The sequence below is a fragment of the Conger conger genome, chromosome 4 (assembly GCF_963514075.1).
Source record: "Conger conger chromosome 4, fConCon1.1, whole genome shotgun sequence".
NCBI lineage: Eukaryota > Metazoa > Chordata > Actinopteri > Anguilliformes > Congridae > Conger > Conger conger.
This window is the reverse complement of record NC_083763.1, coordinates 52,662,305-52,683,335: the sequence shown is the minus strand read 5'-3', so window position 1 is coordinate 52,683,335 and position 21,031 is coordinate 52,662,305. Positions and strand designations below refer to the sequence as shown.

The following is a 21,031-nucleotide window of genomic DNA, read 5'->3' as shown; positions in this document are numbered from 1 at the left end:
CAGTCTGGGTGAGAGTGTATCTGACAGTGCAGCTAGTCTGTCCTAATTCCCACATAATCCCACACCCTTCTGTTGTGGACAATTCACCATTGTGATGGTTTACAACCAAGCTCTGAAAATGCATGACACATTTACCACTCACACAAACAAGAATCAACCAAAGAAGGTTTCTATTCAGAAAAACTCTTTCTGCTGGATTCTGTCGAAATGATGAAGTCATCGTGCCTTTGTATATTGAATAGGACATCTTTCCCTATTCCCTTGAATACAGAGCCTAGGCTACCATTATCTTTGAATGCGGTGCACAATTAGCTATTAGCATTTACTCCCAGGAAACGGTAGCGTATGTTACATGGCGGCCATCTTGTTTTGGCACGCTCACAAAGGGTGTGCTGTGTCACTGGGACTCCAATTGGTAGCGTACCCGGCGCGTGACGATGGGGTCCACCTCCTTGGGGTCGCGGTAGCTGAGGGTCATGAGGTCGGCGTTGAGCGTGCGGATCCTCTGTAGGCGGAGACGGATGAAGCGGGCGGAGGTGAACTCCAGCAGCTCCGGGGTCAGGTCGTCTGCGCTCGGTCTGCCGTTGATCAGGGAGGTGTGTATCTGCACAGGCGGAAATCAGAGATCAACTCTCAACAACCTACTCAACTGAGACTTACGTTTACATTCATAACATGAGACAAAATACATATAAACAATGTAAAAACCACCTTGAATTGGATTTTATATATTTTGTTTTGCAGGGAAAAGAGGCCAAGGTACTTTCCTTCTATCGGTGAAGCCAGGAAAGCAGCTTTTAGAAGTAGAGAGCCTAATATCAACCCATTTGCAAACTAGCTAGCTCAGTGACATAGATACAGATAGAATTGATACAAAACAAATGTAAAAAAAACTGCCTGTGAAGAAGTATGTACGCATTATCTGTGGCTGAGGTTGAACCCGGGCGGCACGGATGGTGCAGTGGGTAGCACTGCCGCCTCACAGCAAGGAGGTCCTGGGTTCGAATCCCCGTTGGCCGTTTGCATGTTCTCCCCGTGCTCGCGTGGGTTTCCTCTGGGTACTCCGGTTTCCTCCCACAGTCCAAAGACATGCAGGTTAGGCTGATTGGAGAGTCTAAATTGCCCGTAGGTATGAGTGTGTGAGTGTTTGAGTGTGTGAGTGTGTGAGTGTGTGAGTGTGTGAGTGTGTGAGTGTATGGTGTATGGTGTGTGTGCTCTGTGATGGACTGGTGACCTGTCCAGGGTGTATTCCTGCCTTTCGCCCAATGTATGCTGGGATAGGCTCCAGCCCCCCTGCGACCCTGTTCAGGATAAGCGGGTTCAGATAATGGATGGATGGATGGATGGGATGAAGTTGAACCCTCTGCCTTCCAGCTAGCTGCCTTCCAGGTGTCACTAAGGGAACCGGTACGGTTTGATGTCGAAATGGCAGTTTCCTTTCCTTTCTGCAGCCCACAGAAAACCTCTTATTTCTTGACCACACTTGGAGAATGCTTTAAGTGGAAGAAACAGTTGTTTTTTTAAACCATGAGATCTCATTATTCTGCTCCCTCTCTGAGAAAGTCTACGACGCCGCCTCTGTGCGTTGGCATTCAGAGGGGTCTGAGAGTGCTGTCCATTGTCCACCGGCCGCACCAACCCCTCCAGCTCTGAGCCGATGCCAGGGTATGCCCTGTGGGCATCGAGGGCACACGCTGTTCTCCCAGGCTCTGAGGGCATCTCATTCACAAGATTATGGTCATTCCCCCCCACCCCAACTTGTGAAGTGGTAGGAGTTATATCCATAGGAAAATGAGTATTAATGAATGATTAACTGTTTTGAATAAACTAAGACTCCCAAAGTGAAATATGCTTGTGTCATGCGAATAGAGGTGTTTTCAGGAGAATGAGAGGAAGTACGGCTTGTAGCACAACTGTCCAGAGTGAAATTGATATGTTTTTCAGAGAAGCAATAAGGTTTCACATGGGCATGGGATCAACTTCCAGTTGGGAATCTCTGTAAGATATGAAGGCATGATGTAGTTTCTCCTGTAGGGGCAGTCTAAATGGATGACTATAATCATTAGCTTGGTAACATGAATAAGTACAGTATCAGTAAGTCATACCTCTCCATGCTCCAGAGGGACAAGGCGTGAGTAGTAGGAGGTGCAGATGACCTCGTCGTCCCTCTTGTAGGTGGGGGGGCCCAGGCGGGGCGTGACGTTGTAGCGGTACAGGCACTCTGCGTCGCTGATGGCGTAGTATTGCCAGGGCTGGAACTCCACCCCGTCCATCGAGCGTTCCAGGATCCAGTTCCCCGGCCGAGGTGAGTTGGCCGCCTTGATGATGATGTAGGCCACCTGGAAGACCTGAACACAACAAACTTGTTTCAGCCAAATGTCTGCTTCCCAGTGGAAACTGAGCCAGAGAAATACAATAGTGCTGCTCCTGTCCACTGCTGCAGCCAGCCAATCAGGGCAAATATCCATCCATCCATTATCTTAACCCGCTTGTCCTGAATAGGGTCGAAAGGCAGGAATACACCCTGGACAGGTCGCCAGTCCATCGCAGGGCACACACACCATTCACTCACACACTCATACCTATGGGCAATTTAGACTCTCCAATCAGCCTAACGTGCATGTCTTTGGACTGTGGGAGGAAACCGGAGTACCCGGAGGAAACCCACGCAAACACGGGGAGAACATGCAAACTCCGCACAGAGAGGCCCCGGCCGACGGGGATTCGAGCCCAGGACCTCCTTACTGTGAGGCGATCAGGGCAAATATAATACTGTACTGTTACTGTCTGACGTCTGTAATGTAAATATGTGTTATGTAAGTAAATGTAAGTAAATGTAAATATGTAAATGAAATGTAAAAGTGAAAGTAAGTGAAACTCAGTAATGTCTTAATGTATTGTGGTATTGTCTGCGGTCATGTTTAAATGTAACTCTGTTTGTTACTGTCTGACGTCTGTAATGTAAATATGTGTTATGTAAGTAAATGTAAGTAAATGTAAATATGAAATATAATACTGTAAAATTAACTGAGCAAGATGGTGAAGAATCTATTTCTACATGCTGTGGGGCAGCCTGTAGCCTAGTGGCTAAGGTACATGACTGGGACATGGAAGGTTGGTGGTTCAAGCCCCGGTATAGCCATGGTAAGATCCATGCAGCTGTTGGACCCCACATTGCTCCATAAGGGATCGTTCCCTGCTTAGTCGAATCAACTGTAAGTTGCTCTGGATTGAAGTGTCAGACAAATAATTGAAAGAAACCTGAAAATTAGATCATTGTTACAATATAAATGCTCCCTCTCAGGTTGCCATGTAAATAATGAGTGATTGATCTGGTCTGAAATTACCAATATAAATGAATGAATTAATGAATGACATTATTTACTACAGATATAGATAGTGGACAAAAGGGGGACTATAGCCATTTGCCTGGCCCCTACTACCAGCACTTAAACTCTCTACTTGTTCAAGTTGTGGCAAAAGTGTTTTTGCCATTCCAGCCAAGCGGAGCATAGTTCTGCCTGGCTCCAGTGCCAACAGTCGAAACGCCCCCAACAGAGATCCACTCATTCATGCACCAGTGAGTCATGCAGCTATTAACTCATTGCTTTATTTTCTCGAGAGGAAACCATAAAGAAGAACAATGTATGTACAGAACTCATATTGCTGATGCAAACCGTCACTGAATTGGACCTTTTCAGAAGCTTGCTAACAGTATTTAAATATATAGAAACACAAATCCTGCTGTATTTTAGAGTTAAGGTCAGTCAAGAGGAAAAGACTCACAGAGAAAAGAGCAACAGAAATTCTCTTCACATCTTGCAATCAAACAAATCTGGCTAACAGGCGGCCATTTTATTCACACTCAGTTTACCTGTTACCTATGAGCTGTTTTTCTGTGTGTTCAGTAGGGACTACATGGTGTTTTTTTACCCCTCATCAGCCACTCTCACCGAGCTGGGCTGCTGAGTCAGCTACTTTCAAATCCTGTTGTAACAAGCATTCCCAACAAACCCCTCATTCATTGGCCATCTCTAACCCTGAAGGGAGCCACCGTCTGCTTGTGCTCTATTGATCATAACCTGTTTGGATTTCAATATCCTCCTATATTGTTGAGGGACTTGTGCAGTTGTAAGTTGCTTTGGATTAAAATCATTTGAAAAATCACAAAGATATAAATGTAATCAAATAAATAATACTGTATATCAAATTCAGAGAGAGCATTCTCAAGGTTAATTTTGTGTAAATGTATTTGATGGAATTTATTTAATGTCATCTTGTTTCACTGACTAAAGGAATGTGCAAATGGTACACATTAATCGCTAGCAAGTGAGAGTGCAAAAAATAGACTGCATATATAAGATTTTAATGTCTGTTGGAATTTCTTTCAAGTGCAGAACCATCTTCTTTGATACTTATAAATCAAATGTTATTTGGATGTGTTTCTTAGCAACCATAGCAAAAGTATTAAATACACACGGGGCTTTCCTCCACTTTGAATAAACATTTGCCCTCTGATTCCACCACTAACAAACATAAAGCTTTGAACAAGTTTGGAGCAACATATCTCTTTCTTCTCTTTAATCTAATAAAAATTATTTGATGATACCCCTTCATATAAACCTATCCTCACAATTCATCTGAAGGTGGAGAAAATTCCATTTGCATTCTTGATTTATCTACCAAGACATGTGGAGGCACCAGCAGAAACATAAATCAAAGGAGGATAATCTATGATTATAGGGTGATGTTTCATTTACATTTCCAAAAGATCCTCTTCTGATGTATACATTAACTTTGATAAACCAATGTAATTGTATGTTATATACAGTATCCGCCATGAAATGCAAGTGGATAAAGATCTGGGGAGAGTGACAAAAAATAAAATATTGAATAAATATCTTTCATTCAATTGAAAAGGCATAAATAAGACCAAATGAAATTTTATGTGACATAAATCTCAGGATATCTGGGATAATATGCAAAGCATCTGAATACACACTGAATAGGAGTCAAAACTCACAGCAATGCATTATGTTACACTGGTACAAAATGTCAAACAAGCCCTTCATATACTTCTCATGAAAGCACAATCTACTTAAAGCTCAAAGAGCTGCTCAATGCGTTTACTGTTCTACTTCCTGTTTGATTTCCTGTTCCCTCAAGTTTCTACTTAAACTTCCATGAACTGCAACACAGAGCAGGACAGAGCATCATTCATACACCACTTCTACTACAGTCAAGATATAGCTCACAGTGTCAGTCGTGGCAGTAATTCATAAATAGTCACTAATGGCTATGATATCTTCACTACACAGCGACCGTTTCCATGTCTTAAAATGCTGTAACTACAATTAAACAAAAACAATTATTATTATTATTTTTATGTGGCATGTTCATTATAAATCAGTCATTGACATGTTTTAATTAAAAAATAATTATCATTTAAGAATAATTGATTATATAAACTATTTTCAATAAACAATCCACAAAAAATATTTGTTAATAATATCACATTCTCTGCAATGAGTAGACCATGTTACAGAAAAACCATGAGTAGACCATGTTAGACCTATAGTAGGATGCATATCCAAATGAAAATTTTAAGAGAATGCTTCACATTTGATACTATTTATTCTCGGATGCATGGTAGTTAACAGCTAGCAGATGGGTCAAAATGTGACTTTACGGAATAAGATTTCATAGTTCATTTTCACATCTGCCATTCCTGTCAGCTCATTCTATTCAAGAGCAAAATGGCTGTTTGATTACATTCTGGTGTGTGAGAAGTAATGTAGCATATTCGGGTGGGTGAATCCACTGTGGAACCTCTACTACAGCTGTTGCCTATTCTACTAAGCCTTTGTTTATTTATTTGCTGTGACATTTCTTGTTTACTGTCAATTTTCCAGTAATGTAGATATTATTGGAATAAGACATCTAAATCATTTAAATACTTGTTCGTCATCTAAAGTCCTCAGAAACCTCATTCACGGAGTCATGTTCATACAATTAACAGGGAAATGCATTGTTGCGTTCACATACGTCACAGAATGGTTAGACAAAACTGTAATCTTTTCCATTTGAATTCAAGCGACATATGTATAGTGAACCATGAATCTCAAAGTGCTTGAATCGCTGATGACTGTTCTCGGAAAAACCCTAAAAGACATATCCGCCTTCGCTGCCTGTCTCTCTCGGAAATACACCACACCATAATTAGCATATAGCTTTATCTCACAAATTACACAGACCACACTGATAGAGAAAGCCAAAATCGTCCTTCTAAGTAAAATCGGAACCACGCATCACATAATACCCTGTGATTTTCAGGTGAAGAAGCTGGAATAACTACATCAAGAAAGGACTAGTGCATATCAACTCCAGAAATATGCGTTATGCGGTTGTAAAGGAGATAATACTATAAACACAACTGCAAAGATTTATGCCAAAGAAGAACCTGGACCACAAGCATAGTGCTGTGTCTTGTGCTTCGGGCACTGTGAATTTGCCATTGCACAATGACACCCATGAGAGATACATGGAGACCTGCCGTGTTTCCCAGACTCTTGAGTCAACATCTGCTACGTCGGTCTTCCCAAGCCCTGTACACCTGGGTTAGTGGGAGCGCATCCAAGCCAAACACGATGAGCAGGGATCCGGAGACCATCTAATCAGGCCTCCACTGTATCACTCTATAAAGGGACCCCTCTGTAGGCCCAGAATGCGGTGAGATTAAGTATCTTCTGCTGATGATATCGAGAGTAGTATACTCGTGAGGACCATGTGAAAAAGGCTCTGCCAGTTTTCTCTTGCCTACGCCAACAGCTGCATGGTGCATCTCCCTCTCTCTCTGTTGTTTGGACAGTACAATCCATCAAATAGCTGCATATGTTCCTATGCCAATTCACATTCATAATCAGAGACTGCATGTCATATTTGTTATTAAAACAGTGTGAGGGTATTGGGATGTCTAGAGAACACTGCACCAGCATGTGCAAGGCTCCCTGACCCCATCAATGCAGTTCACATCAGCTAAGGAAATATATACAATTCAGGTAACACTACCATAAGGTTACATGACTTATTTGTTAACTAACTAAGTACCGAGATCTGTAAAGCATTGTTTATGCATTTGTACATGATTAAATCATGTTAACAACAAGAGCTAATGCCAATTCATATTAGTATAAAAAATAGGTTTATCCAATGGTTTGTTAATTTATAAATGTTAATGTAATTAACACAATACAGCTACTTGATAACAAATACATTAACTAATGAAAAGCTTGTATTTGCACATAAATACATTTATGTTAACAATTACATTAGTTAATGTCAATTCATGTAGCCCATTGAAAAGTGACCAAAATTCCTTTGCAAAGGAATAGCACTTCTGGAAATGTGTATACAAGCTATGCATGCAAATGGCAGTTTATCATAACATAACATGTAACTGAACATGTAGTGTGATCAAACCACAATTTAATATTCTTCAGCTGTCTCTATCTTCATTATCACTGTGTTATCAATCTTGGACAGCCCAACAAAGAGGATTCCAATCGGATGAAACTAGAATATTATCAAATTTGCAGACTGTTGTAGCATGTACAACATATGGCAGTTAATGTCATGTTACTTTGAAATCTGTAAGCTTGAATAAAGTTGAAACAGGTGCTACACTGTGCACTAATACAAACAGAGAGGTCAATACTGAATGAATTCAAAAATGTAAATAGCTGAAACACTGCTGTGTTGTGTGTTGATTTTAGTCCCCAAGGAAAAGAGAGCTATGGGGGGCCTGGACCTCAAACCGAAGTGCCAAGAAAAGAAAGGCTGAGATGGAAATCGATGCCAATCCATTCCCCCAGGCCAAACTACTTATCCAATTATCACCGGCCGGCCAAAATCTCAGGGCACCATTTCAGAGGACCCATCCTGTCCACCCCCCAGATAGATCAAATACGACATGCTCAGGATAAACACAGATACTCCTGTCCAAACACCTCACTGACCAGCTGTGTTGTTCCACACCACCCCATCCATTCCCAGGCTGGAAACTAATTGTTTTGCCGGGAATTTGGTTCGACACCCCTGTCCTAGAGCCTAGGAGACATTGCAAGTCGTTATGAACTTGTACCTGTCACACTATGACTAGGAGAATGAGCGTATGAGTAGTAATGAATTTCAAACCAATCTTCTCATTCTGCTTGGACAAAAAACCTGAAACAGCTGTTGCAACATTACATCTTGGAACAAACCTTTTTATTGGCTGTTGGCAGTGAGACAAGACGGTCCCCTCAAGAAGCTTGATGCGCTATACAATTCTTGCAATGGCATGTAACTATTCCCAGCTATACAGGCACTTGTAGAATCTATTATCTGTCTTGTGAGGATCTGATTCATTTCACAGTCCACAACGCACAAGATTGCAATTTAAGAGCTTATACAACAGGGTGAAATTGTGTCGGATGTGTTCCTGGCTTATGTTCCCAGTGAAAGACATGTCATGCACAGAGGTCCGATTAACTGAATCTGTTTCTCGGTTTCTGTATTTAGAAGATGCATGTATATGCTTTATGCGTGTCTGTGGGTTATTGTAGAGTGGGCAACGACAGTATTTGCTTCGGTGTGCACCTAGAACCTACACAATTTTATACGAATGAGGGTTTTATCAGAATAATACAATACATTTTTTTTTACCATGTGTCTTATGTTTACTTATGCATGTATTGTACCTGCCTGCTGTGTGGTAGCATTAGCAAATAATTTATCCCTAATTGCCCTTCTCTGAACTTCAACATGTGCACATGATTCTAGTAAAACTGTTTGCCTTAACAGATACTAAATCACTGATTATAGGTGCTTACAAGATGGTTAGGCCCCTTGACACACTTCAGTGGTCTACATATTTCAGCTGTACAATTTCAGCATGTACACTAAAACAGTACTGTAGTAGTAGCTAAATTGTGGTCCACTGTAATAAATAAATAAATTGGTCCACTGTAGGACACTAAGCTATCTTCAAGGCCCACGCACTCACCCTCTATCCTAACTAAACAAAGGCAAAGGCAAATCTCATAATTCCCCAGGAAACAAAATAATGGTCAGGCCTAGTTATGACTTCTACCACCATGGTCTATGTTCAGAAGTAATGACAAACTCTGCACTCATTGATGGTAAACTCTGTGAACAGGGCATTGGATTAGTTTGTACCTATCATGGCTTGATGTGTTGAATTGGCATGTTATCTTATGTATTTGTCTGAAATCCCTTTGGTACTGCCGAAAGGTAAAGTACTCAAGATTTTGGTAGAATACAAATAATGGAATCCTTTATGCTATATGGACATAAGATCGAATAACCTCAAAATGGAGCATTTTTGAGGGCCACCTGGGTCAGTTTTGATTTTGTCAGACCCTGCGTTCTCAATTCTGTATTCCTGAGCTTCAGTTTGAACATGGTCTGCAGAAGATACCCCTGTCTCTGCAACCAGAGCAGCGACGCAGCCAGCTGAATTGGCTTTTTGTTAGTTTTAGGAGCTGGTGATCCCAGTGTCTCAGTCCTGCTTTGTTCCCACTGGCTGAATCCCCAGCTGCCCGAGGCTTGTTATCTTTTCTCCCCCCAACAGCAAACCTGCAGCCATTCACAAAGGAAGGTTCCACCCTGCACCAAAGACAACTTAATGGCTTGTTTAAATCCAAATAACTTTCACGAAGAGGTGTCCACACTGCGGTTACAGGTTGTTTAATCTACCCTGCTTTGAACTGAAGAAAGCGCTTTTTGTTCATTTGGGAATTTGCATGCCCAACCTACAGCCACAGGGGTCAGATTCTTTTGCTTATCCATTTAAATTGGCCCCCGGTATAAAATGGTGGCTAATCGCCACGGTGACACAAAAAAACAATTTGGCGACTGTTTCCTGCTGCCAAAGTCCCCCAGCAGGTTCAGGTCACATCAGTCCAGCCCATTGACTATGGAGCTTAGTGAAGGCATGCCATTGCACTGGGCTTTCTATCCTACTGAGAAAGCACTTTCTCTAAATTAGCTTAGCGTGCAAGACCATCTCACATACAGGAAGCAACCAAAAGTAAACACTGGTACCTTGAGAACCAGAAACTAAGAATCAACAGAATTTCTGTTTTTCTTTGAAAAGCATCCATTCACTTTCCTTTCACTTTACCATGCGTCACACTCTATAGTCTGTCCCTCAACCCACATACAAAACCACCCCCTGCACCATGTCACTTTCGGCGTGGTGATCCCTTGTCTACCCATAAGCCTCTCTGCTTTCCCTGTGCCTGAATGTAGTTGAAAAACTGTGTGTGCTTTTCTACGCAAGACACTGAGGAATGATTGCTTCCAAAACGATTCAATTAAAGAATTGGTGCAAGATACATTGTGCGAGAGTTTTATATCTTCTTATGTCTTTTTCTCCAACTTGTTTAGAGTAGACCTTATTCTCACCATAAAATTAAATAAATTCTCCCCAATCTGGAATTGCCAAACACTAGAATTTAAAATTAAAGTAGTGAATAAGAAGTCAGGCCAGTGGCTAAGGTGCCTGACTGGAACCTGGAAGGTTGGTGTTTGAAGCCCCAATGTTGCCACAATAAGATCAGTGCAGCTGATGGGCCCTTGAGCAAGGCCCTTAACCTCACATTGCTCGAGGGGGATTGGCCCCTGCTTAGTCTAATCAATGTAAGCTGAGATGAATAAAAGTGACAGCTAAATAACTGTAATGTAATTAGACTTTCTGTAAAAATAAAATTGCAGATATATAACCTATTCTGTTGCTATGGTTTTTCAACACCTGGATATAATGAATGCATTGAACAACTAAAGCAATCTGCCTACTCCAATATTGTATGCAAAACACCAGCTCTTATGGGAATACAATGTACAAACAGGCATATGCCATACAACAAGGCATTCAACAACTGTTCTTTATACTGGCAGGTGCTTTAGTAAATTCATCTAAAGGAATACATGATCCCGATCCCATACATGCAAACAAGTCGCTGTTTGATTATCAAAGCCAGCTTTAACAGACGGAATCATTTAACTTCAAATCAGTAAAGTAATTAGAGGGTATTAGGGTGTCTGGTGCATTCAGGCAAACCACCACCACCGAGGTCTTTCTCCGTCAGAGGAAGAATGCCGTGCATTCTGCATCAGCGAGTTTACGCTGCTCAGTGGTGCTGGGTGCTCAGAGTGTATCACCTCACTGGAACATTAAACTCCTTTACAGATCCCATATGGTAGAAAATAACATTTCCCTTGACTATTATATAAAAAACGGAGAAAGTATCAAAACGGACAGTCCCAAAATAAATCCACACAATCCATATTAAGTACATGTGCACTGTAAATGAGCCGTTCAGACTTCCATGAAGTTATGACATCACAATGATATGCATGCTCACTTCAGCACCGCCCACCTTCTAGTCGGAACAAATCCAAGCACAGTCGGCATTCAGTTCATTGGAGCCAGCCAGCCAATCAGAACAGAGGTTCATTGATATAAGTCTTAAAGACACAGTCACTAGAACACCCTGTTCTTGGTAAAGCTCATGAGAGGCACTGGATAATGGACATGTAAAATTGGATAGAGTTCATTTTTGGTGCTTAAAACCACACATCGCTCTTCCTATGAATATCAGGGCTTAAGATAAAACACACAACATTTTGTATCAGTTATTGATGACCTTGAGAAATGACCTTCTCAGGGTTCATACAATGAAACGTTATCTCTTGCTCCTGGATTCGGTTAGCCTTGAGAAATTTGTGAGCAGAGATTTATTGTAACAAGTCAGTCTCACATGAGGGGGGCAATCAGTTTGGCATCTCGTGACCAATCAGAGCGTAGTAAATCCTTTAAAGAGGGGCGTAAATCTGTATGGGTTTTACAGGCAGGTGTGTTAAAACACATGCCTGAAAGGCAGGTTAACAGCTTCAGGTATCAAACAGCTGATGAGGGGTGCAAAGAATTAGAACAGGAAAGGGTACATGTGTGACTTCCTGTCTGAAAGTTTTATTTCCAGTTAAGCCCTGGGGCCTACTGGGGACAGCCTATCGGAACACAGGGAAAGTGTAGGCTTGGTACCAAGAAAGAAACTAATTGCATAGAACAGACTTTTGTGACTACCATTACTACAGTTGTAAAAAAAGTAAGATGTAGACTTGTTTCGCCAGGTGCAGAAAAGCAGGACCGTGACAACACTGAGGTCTTAGTCCTACCTGTCGCAAGTCTAGAGTGACGGTAACCCAGTGGAACTGACGGCCATTCTTGATGCTGGGACTCTGCCACCAATGGTTGGTTCCGTCAATCGCATTGGAGATGGGGTGTCGTTCTGTGTTGCAAAACAACCACGGATCAGCTCTTTATGCATGCATAATAGGTCATGCTGTAATGACATTGTAACACTTTGTAACACCTTGCGTTGTAACACCTTGAGGTAATCATGTCCATCCAATATCTCAGAAATATAATGCTTCTATCCCTCAATTTAAAAATCCATCATTTAATTCAATCCATATTATGATTTAAAAAAATGGTTTTGGCTTAATTACCCAAATACCTAGAATGGATATTATTATGGATATTTTTAAGCCTGTATGGAGTATGGTCGTTGGGAACTGCAGAGCTGAAATTCAGAATCCAAACCTTTTAGGTTGGCACTTCGGCTGTCGCAGGTCCGGCACTGCGGGTTCCTGAGCCGGTGACGTGGCACGTGCTCCACCAGCTTACAGTACATCTCCGGCTGAACTTCACCACAGGTGGCGTTGGTGGAGATGTCAGCGTTGCTGGCCAGGTTGAGGATGGCTGGAAAGAGACCTGGAAAGATGCAGGGGAAGATAATGGTAAGCCACCGTAGTCGATTGATCCTGCCTGATGCAATTGGGCTAACCAAGAAGGCCAAAAGGCAGGGTTTGCACTTTTATTTCATACTTTATACTTTTAGTATCTCATAGGTTCCAATACAACAGACAATCTTAATAAAGGGTGGAAAATATTTGAATCCCCAAAAAATTACGTAGTTGATCCTGATCTGGAGCCCTTCAAAAGAAGTGAATAAGATAACAGGCACATGTTCAAAGTGCAAGGTCAGTAATTCAGTATGTATCACCCTGGCTTAGGGTGTCCAATAAGAGTTAATTATCTAGACTTTGAACATATTTAGAAAATTGCCTTGCACTTTTAAAATCAAACTCATATGTGCTTCCTGTGGGTTTTGGGGTCACATTCCGGTTTGTCTAGACTTGATACAATATGTTGGAATGTCACGTGAATCATCCTGTTTGATGGAAACTCCAAAGGGAATAGAGCCGGGTTCTCTGTGTGGGAACACTGTAATTGTTCTTGTGGTGTGCAGGTTTCCACAGACCACAGGCACGTGAAACACTGTAATTACTGTTCCAGAAATCAGGCAAACTGGCTTCATTTTTTTTCTTTTTCCAAAATAAACAACGGAGTTACAGGTGTAAAAACAGAAGGATTACGAGACGGAGGTTTACACGATCAAATGTCCGATGTATTTTACGTCTCGTTTCTTTACTTTTCTGTTTCTTCAAAATAATGTTTCTTGTTTTGCAAAACCAGGGGAAACAAGAGGCTCTGAACAGCACAAACAAATAACTAAAGCAAAATTATAATTTCCCTTTGTGTCATGCAAAGCTATCCGAATTAAACATTTACCGTTGAAGACTGAAGTGTTAGAAAAGCTGGAAAGCTCAAAGCTGATATTTAGGAGCACCCCCAAAATGGAGAAACCACCCCCACCCCCACCCTCACACCCTGTCTCAGATGAGTGACCTCCCTGAGGGAAGACCCATCAGCACACGTCCACTGCTTTTCAATTTGCCACTTTGCAAAAATGGTAGCACTGCAGGGCATGTCTTTGAAGGACAGCCTTCCATCCCCCAAACACACACACACAATCCCCCGTGTGTTTACATGGACCACTGATGGGTAAAATGATGTCTCGGACAATTGGAGGTGGGTGAACTCTATTCATCCTGAAGGCTGGTGATAACCTCCCTAGGCCTTTGTCTTACACCAGCTACACCTCACCCGTCTAGAAGAACAATAGAAGAAGTGCACAAAGGATGTTCTACAGCTAAACACTACAATCTGACCTGTCCATGCCTATGAAAAACTACAAATTTTACACGGGGGAAAAATAAAACCTGCAACACTACTCCATCCACTCAATACTGAGAAAAGGTTTACTCTCGTTGAATGAAGGAGAGTTGTTTTCTTCAATGTGAAATCGAGCTGACCTAAAATGCCCTCCAAATTATTATTCAGCCATTTAAATGTGAAAAGCCCCAAAGATAAGAATAGACAACAGATAAAAAGTAATTGTTCTGATTGTACTCTGGCATCTCTGGGGCCAGCCAATGCATGTCTGATAAAAAGGGCCATTGACTATTGACCATTGCCCATTCAACATTCACTATTTCTCAAGAGAAAAAAAAACGATGAGCATATCTCAAGGACTAGGTCTGTCAAACAATACCTAGTATTCCCTATTTTAAAGGACACATTGTAAGAAAATGCTACTTTGCTGGAATAAGATGTCCTTTGACTGAACAGCACACCTGCCAAGTGGAATAAGCCATAAGGTTCAGTATGTTAACATACTTTCATATGACCTGCAATTAACACTCATATTTCAACCTGCTGCTGAAAAGTCCCATCTCCTAAACTTTAACTACAGTTCACTCAAAGGGGTCCTTGCCTCGCCATCATGTGTACCGCAGTAGAAATAAATAAAAAAGCAATGTACTTGCTCAAAGTCTCCGCTGTCATTCTACACAAAGCAGTGTCAGAGAGTTAGTGCTGACTGATTTGAGGTCGGGGTGACACAGGCGATCTGTAAATCAAGCCGAACAGACGGACGTGCTCTCCACCTCACAGGAGGAGCACAGCTGCTGTCTCCAGTAAAGTCCCGTGGCTCTACCCCCTCTTCCCTTGTTGTTCCAGGTGACCTGGTGATCATCTAGGTAAACGCCGCTGAACGAGCACCTGCTTTTTACACATTCCGTGAAATGCGGCGCAGGAGTTTATTGCACTGTCGAGCCATCAATGGCTTCACCAACCTTAAGACCAAATGAGTGAGAACCTGTGGACCAAAGCAGTGAGTGGTCCCTTGTTATAGCACCAAAGACATTTCAATGAAAGGGAAGAGTAGCTGGAGTTATAATCAAGGGGTTACTCAGATCACTCCAGCTTAATTAAATTAGGCCCTGAAGGCTCAAAAGAGATAAGTATTTTTTCCCAACACAAGCTTTACCTGATCGAACAATTAGGTTTTTTCACTCCTACATACTGTCGCTGTTTCAAGTGTATTAAGAAAACACATTGACTAATGCTCTTCTTGATTTTTTTGCAGACTGGATCACTTTAACACATTTTATATATTTAATTAAGTAATAAACAAAACAAATTAGTTTTAAACAAATTATATTCTATTCTATTAAATATACAATAATTTGTTCTGTCTTAGAATTGCACATGTACTGGTAATATGGTGGCAAACTATGTTTGTAATGTACCTATTACAATGTTGCACTTAAACATACTTTCCCCAGGGGGATTAATGCAAGATGTTTAAGTAATAAAGGGGCTTTAACCACGATGAAAGGTGAGAGTAGGATGACGAGCTGATTGATTTCCAATCTTACTTCTGTTCAACGGCAGTTAGAGGTCAACTTTTCCACCGAGCAACAAGGTAGGCTTTCAATGCAGCGCAATGTTTAAGCAGCGATCTCTGGTGATGGACTTATCTGAACCAAATCAGTTCCAAAAGGTTAACTCATCAGAATGCTCCTGGATTACACCAGCAGACTCTACTCAGCTTTGTCTATCTTTGGAATGTGGCGGTCAACAAACACAATGAGGCCTTTCAACAGCTCAATCATTAAAACCATCTGTGTTAGCGGGCGAAGAACTGCGAGCTTCACATTTGAGAAAAGAGATGCTACTATCAGGGCAGACTAGGTCAGCCATGTTATGCGGGGATCAATGAAACTGGAAACCCTTAGATGACAGACAGTGCACCTAATTATTGAGTTCTGTTGGGTCCCCTTAAATGTAAGAAGGCTCAAAAGAGAATGGCCCTTTTGTTTCAGAAATACATTTCAACGCTATGGTTGACTTTAGAAGTGAAGTATATTTCTGCACGCTGTAAGAATTTACATGAAGGTCATAACATTTCTTCAAAACTCATGAAAAGTGTTTGTAAAAATAAAAGGTTTGAAGGTACCAGGAATTTATTCATTAGTCCGGTAACAGCTGAGTATTTGTTATATCCAACCTATACAATTTCGCAAGGGTTCACTTTCCAATAAAAATGTACTGCTTGCAGACACCTTAACATGACCTTAATCTACAACAAGACAGACATTAAAAATGATACATACAAGGTAATCTACATGGTTACAAGCTGCTTAGCTACAGTGTTTCCAAAAGAGCAGGCTCATGTTCCCTTTGTTAGAAACTCTTATGTCATTTTCATGCACAATGAAGTGCAAACCAAAAAAATCCCACCAATTGACCATCTGACCATCCCCCGCCCACACAAAAACCTCCCCCACCCTCAATCACCACAATGAATCTCACCCCCATTTCTTTAGAAGACTACATTGCAGAAAGAAAGGAGAAGAGGTGAATGGAAAAACTACACAATGAAAACATACTCAGAAAAAATAAACATTTCAGTTGAGACAGTGAGATGAGAAAAAACAAACACTTTTCAGATGGGGTGATTGAGTCTACGGAAGCCTGCAATGTCCTACTCCCAATAAGCTACTTGATAACATTTTAACATGGTCTGTAGTTCACCCCTAAGGTAAGATGTGAACTACAGACAGATTCACAAATAACCCATTCAAACAGCAACTCTCTTCAAATGATTAACCCTGCAGTAAAACAGTGATTCCATGATGCAAAGCTACACATTAGGAAAATTAGTGGTGCAAGTTCATGGTTCGCAATTCCAGGCCTCCAGCACCCCATCCTGCACTAATAAATAACCCTTGTTGCCTAGAGGCAGCATGCACCTTCACACAAAGCTAATCCTCTCTATTGTCAACACAGCTGGGAAGACACTGTTGAGTGGAAGTAAGGGTTGGGGTATTGTTTGGGTAGGGTCAAAGAGCACAACTAAACTCCAAAATAGGACACATAAAAAAATAGATTAAGTTAAAACTCAGTAAGTAGGGGAAGAATCCACAAGTAGAGCATGTGTGTCAGTACATTGATAGGAAAAATATGTTCTTCTGACAAAATCTTATTGTGTTTATATTGCAACTTTGCTAAGCCATTGTTAGATTGGTTTAAAAGGTATCACATGCAAATGTTTACTGAGGAGGACTGTCGACAGTAACACAATCAAGATGGTAAAAGGGTGTCAACATTGGTGATAACAGATTGGACGAGATTTACATGAGATGATTGGCTCTTCTGGGTATATGTACTTTGAGCTTTCATACAAACAATATGTTCAAAGGCGAGTACTATAGCTGTCATGCCTGATTATTACATGTCAAAGAACAATGATGTACAATCTCTCCCTTGGTAGAGGAGATGTGCTTTGTCCTCAAGCTTCAACAGTAAACGATACAATTATTCCTTTAGTTACTGCAGGGCTTGTAAGCCGAAGTTTATTTTTATGTTTATTTTTAAGTTAATTATTGTTTGTTTGAACCAGAATCACATACCTGAAGCTACACTGGGGGCAACTCAGTGATTTGGTCTCTAAGTACTTGTACAGATTTCTGCACAAAACCATCTGCATCATACCCTAGTAGAAATCAGCAGGTACTGTGACAAATCAAGCAAAGCAGGACAACCCCATCACAGAGAGAAAGTTGCACCTTGAAAGAGTTGAAAGACATGTGAGACCATTGATCATGATGGAATGAAGGTTTGCTTTCAGAGACCACACTTGTGTATGGCAAGAATACAACTGACAATGTGTTCCTCTGCAATTAATAGCAGTACACAAAAACTGAACGGTGAAAGTTCTAAATTCTAAGCGAAGAAAATATTTTACTTGAGAAAATATAGGATGTGTATAAGTTCTTTTTTATAAGTTCATTTCTTACATCTTCTCCCTATCCAGCCTGAACCTGAAAAGGACTATAGAGAAAGTCAAGATATTTAAGTGCTGCGGCCTTAAAAGCATTTTTTTCATTTTGTGAGGCCACTGATATGAGTGCAAATGTAAATGTTGTGTAATACTCTAAAAACCACCATCTAAACAGCACAGTACTAAAATAAGACACAGAAGCAGACACAGCATTACACAGTTTCCAGGATATTTGCATCATCTTCCTCGAATTGATCAATATTCCACAACATATCCTCTTCAGTGTCACAAAGGAACTAAAGGCTATCCCAGAAGGAGAGGCCCTGTAGTTTAATATAATTTGCAAAAACCATCCATCCATTGCAGGGCCACAAACTATTGATCCAGAGATCCAAAACTTACACTACAAGAGAATAGGGAGACATTCTCCAACTGACTATATGGTCAAAACATACTCGCATGTTCAGTATCAATTAGCAATTTGCAATTATGTTCTAATGAAATAGTATGAATGTGGCACATTAATTATTCTGAGATAAGATCTGAGGCAGACGTTTTATGAATAATTAACTGAAAATGCATCTGACTACATGCAGAGTGAGATGCAGAGGGTTTTTAGAATTAGCCTTGGAAACTATAGATGAAAGCACAGCTTGTGATAATTTTTATGATGCTTGTTATCTTCAAAAGCCCAAACAGCTACCAGCGGATCTCATTGATCAGTGGCAATGGCTGGTATGCGGAAAAGGGATCCGATCATGATTTCTCACAGTGGAGTGCTGTGATGGGAGTCTGTTGTCACCTGTTAATTTCACTGGGGGGTCAAACTAACCAAAAGGTTGTAAATTGAACTCCCTATGACTGGCGAAAAATCTCATTAATATGGTTGTGTTATTTTGGCCCCATTTGGGTTCACTCTGCCTTTTGTTGCCATCTTGTTAGCATCACTTTCAATTGTTTTACTTTGATGGGATTTCACTCGGCCGTTGAGGTCAGAACAAATGGTGCTAAGAACAATCACCTCTCGCATTTCTGACTACATTGCTAAATAAATTAGGTAGGGTACTTCGAATTCAAGTCTGTTTACTCCATTCACAGATGTTAGTGAATAGCTTCACCAGGGCATTGTGCTGCATTTATACATTTAGGATTGAAGATAAAGAGTCATGGCCTATTATAATCAGGCAGAAAAATAATCTTGTGCAGGAACATGCCAGCAGCTTATATCCAGTACACAGGATTGTATACAGAAGTATGTGGCTGGTTGAGATTACTGGCTAACTGTAATAAATTATGCAATTTTTTTATATTTCAAAGCCAGACATGAAAGCAGAATCATAGGCTACATACTCTAGCTACATTACATGATGCATATTATAATATCACAAAATGTTGCAGAATACAAATTATAAAACGAAAAATAGCAATCTATAATTTCTTCCCATATTGCAAATCGGTGATACTGTCACGTCGTGGAGGAGTATATTGTATATATACTCTATGGTGGGTCATGTAACAAAGCGTAAAGTCAGGTCTGGCATTACCATTCATTTGTATTATAAAGGCCTGGAATCCCTTTCATTTTGTGAGAGCCTATCTTGAACACTTCGCAATGGTCATTGCGGTGGCAAGTAAACCGACCGCAGGCTGTTGGCTATTTCAAGTAGAAGGGTTTGTTACTTCATCTGCATGTTAATAAGAAGCTTACATTGCTTTGAACAAAAGTGCAACACGTTAACGGTGTCCACATATACAATATGTGTAGTAGTTATAGTATGTCTCTCAGCATAACTTCCACACAAATAAATGCCTATAAAAGTAATATATTGCTCAAATGCAATGTCAGAATTAACAATAGGCTACTGTTAATTATCCATTACCCATTTAAGCTTGAAAAGGATGCTAATTGAACGTTATTTAAATACATGAGACGTTTTTATGTAATAACATGTTTAAGTAGCCTACAATTCAGGAGGAAAATATTAAGTTGAAGCTAAGTTCATTTCGGTCATCGTTCAAAAAATCTCCACAAGTAAACTATATACCAAAAATATGTTTCCGCAGTTTCTGGACCTCGTGTTCAAAGATCATTCAAGGAAAATGCAGAGTCAATAGGAAAAGCATTATTTCCAGCTCACCTCTTTGCTGGCACTCCACAGAGGATGCACACAGAAGCACTATTACAATATAGCCCTTCATTTCACTTCCAGCACGTGGATCTGTGGTTATCAATTAATTGTCAAAACAATTATTGTGGTGATGTTTTTCCACGCTTTAATTTATACTTGTATGCTTCTAATTTCTTTCCATTCGGGTTTCCGTGTCGTCTCCTCGGTTTATACACGGTAGGTTCCCCCTCTGCACTTTCCTTCTGCACGCTCTCATCCGGCACCAACTTTTGTCTCAACTTTTCATTCCATCCCGCTACAAAGTCGCAGGCACTGTGGAATGCACCATTCCCCGGGAGAGTAGGGGTGTGAGAACAAATTCCAGATAAAATAGAATCGTCCTGTCTGATTCACAGGAATGCACGTTTTGGATGCTGGATGCGGTCCAACAATTTGGTCCTTAATTTTCATATTTGAGTAATTCATAGAATATGTGTTAAAATGCAATGGCCATAATGGATTGCATTTGATTTAGTGCCTTTCATAATCTTAAAATTATCAACTATGATGAAATTCCAGCTAACAGATACCAACCTGAAGCAAACTAATTAATAAAAGAAAATAAAATAAATAAAATTTTGAGAGATCCTGTTTAGTTTGGGTTCAACCCAGTATCAGAGTGGAAAGCTATCTCTTTAACAGAATTTGCATCATTTATCCTTCTGAATGCGTGTATGTACTATCCCATACATCACACTTTTCTATCTCAATGAGACTTCCTGGCTAAACAGCTGAATAAATAAAAAATGTAAACACATGAGTAGT

At 40.6% G+C, this 21,031-nt stretch overlaps 1 protein-coding gene across 1 annotated transcript in view; it reads right to left on the bottom strand.

Moving 5' to 3' along the window:
• Positions 1-20,348, bottom strand: part of lama1 (laminin, alpha 1) — a 64,858-nt gene extending 44,510 nt beyond the window's left edge. Inside the window, exons 1-5 of the mRNA XM_061238737.1 lie at positions 20,237-20,348; positions 12,668-12,838; positions 12,241-12,353; positions 2,106-2,348; positions 425-604 (exon numbers count right to left, since the gene is read on the bottom strand). Coding sequence (XP_061094721.1) covers positions 425-604; positions 2,106-2,348; positions 12,241-12,353; positions 12,668-12,838; positions 20,237-20,297 — 768 coding nt within the window. The 5' untranslated portion in view covers positions 20,298-20,348. The remainder of the gene's footprint in view (positions 1-424; positions 605-2,105; positions 2,349-12,240; positions 12,354-12,667; positions 12,839-20,236) is intronic.
• Between the last annotated feature and the right edge of the window lie 683 nt (positions 20,349-21,031).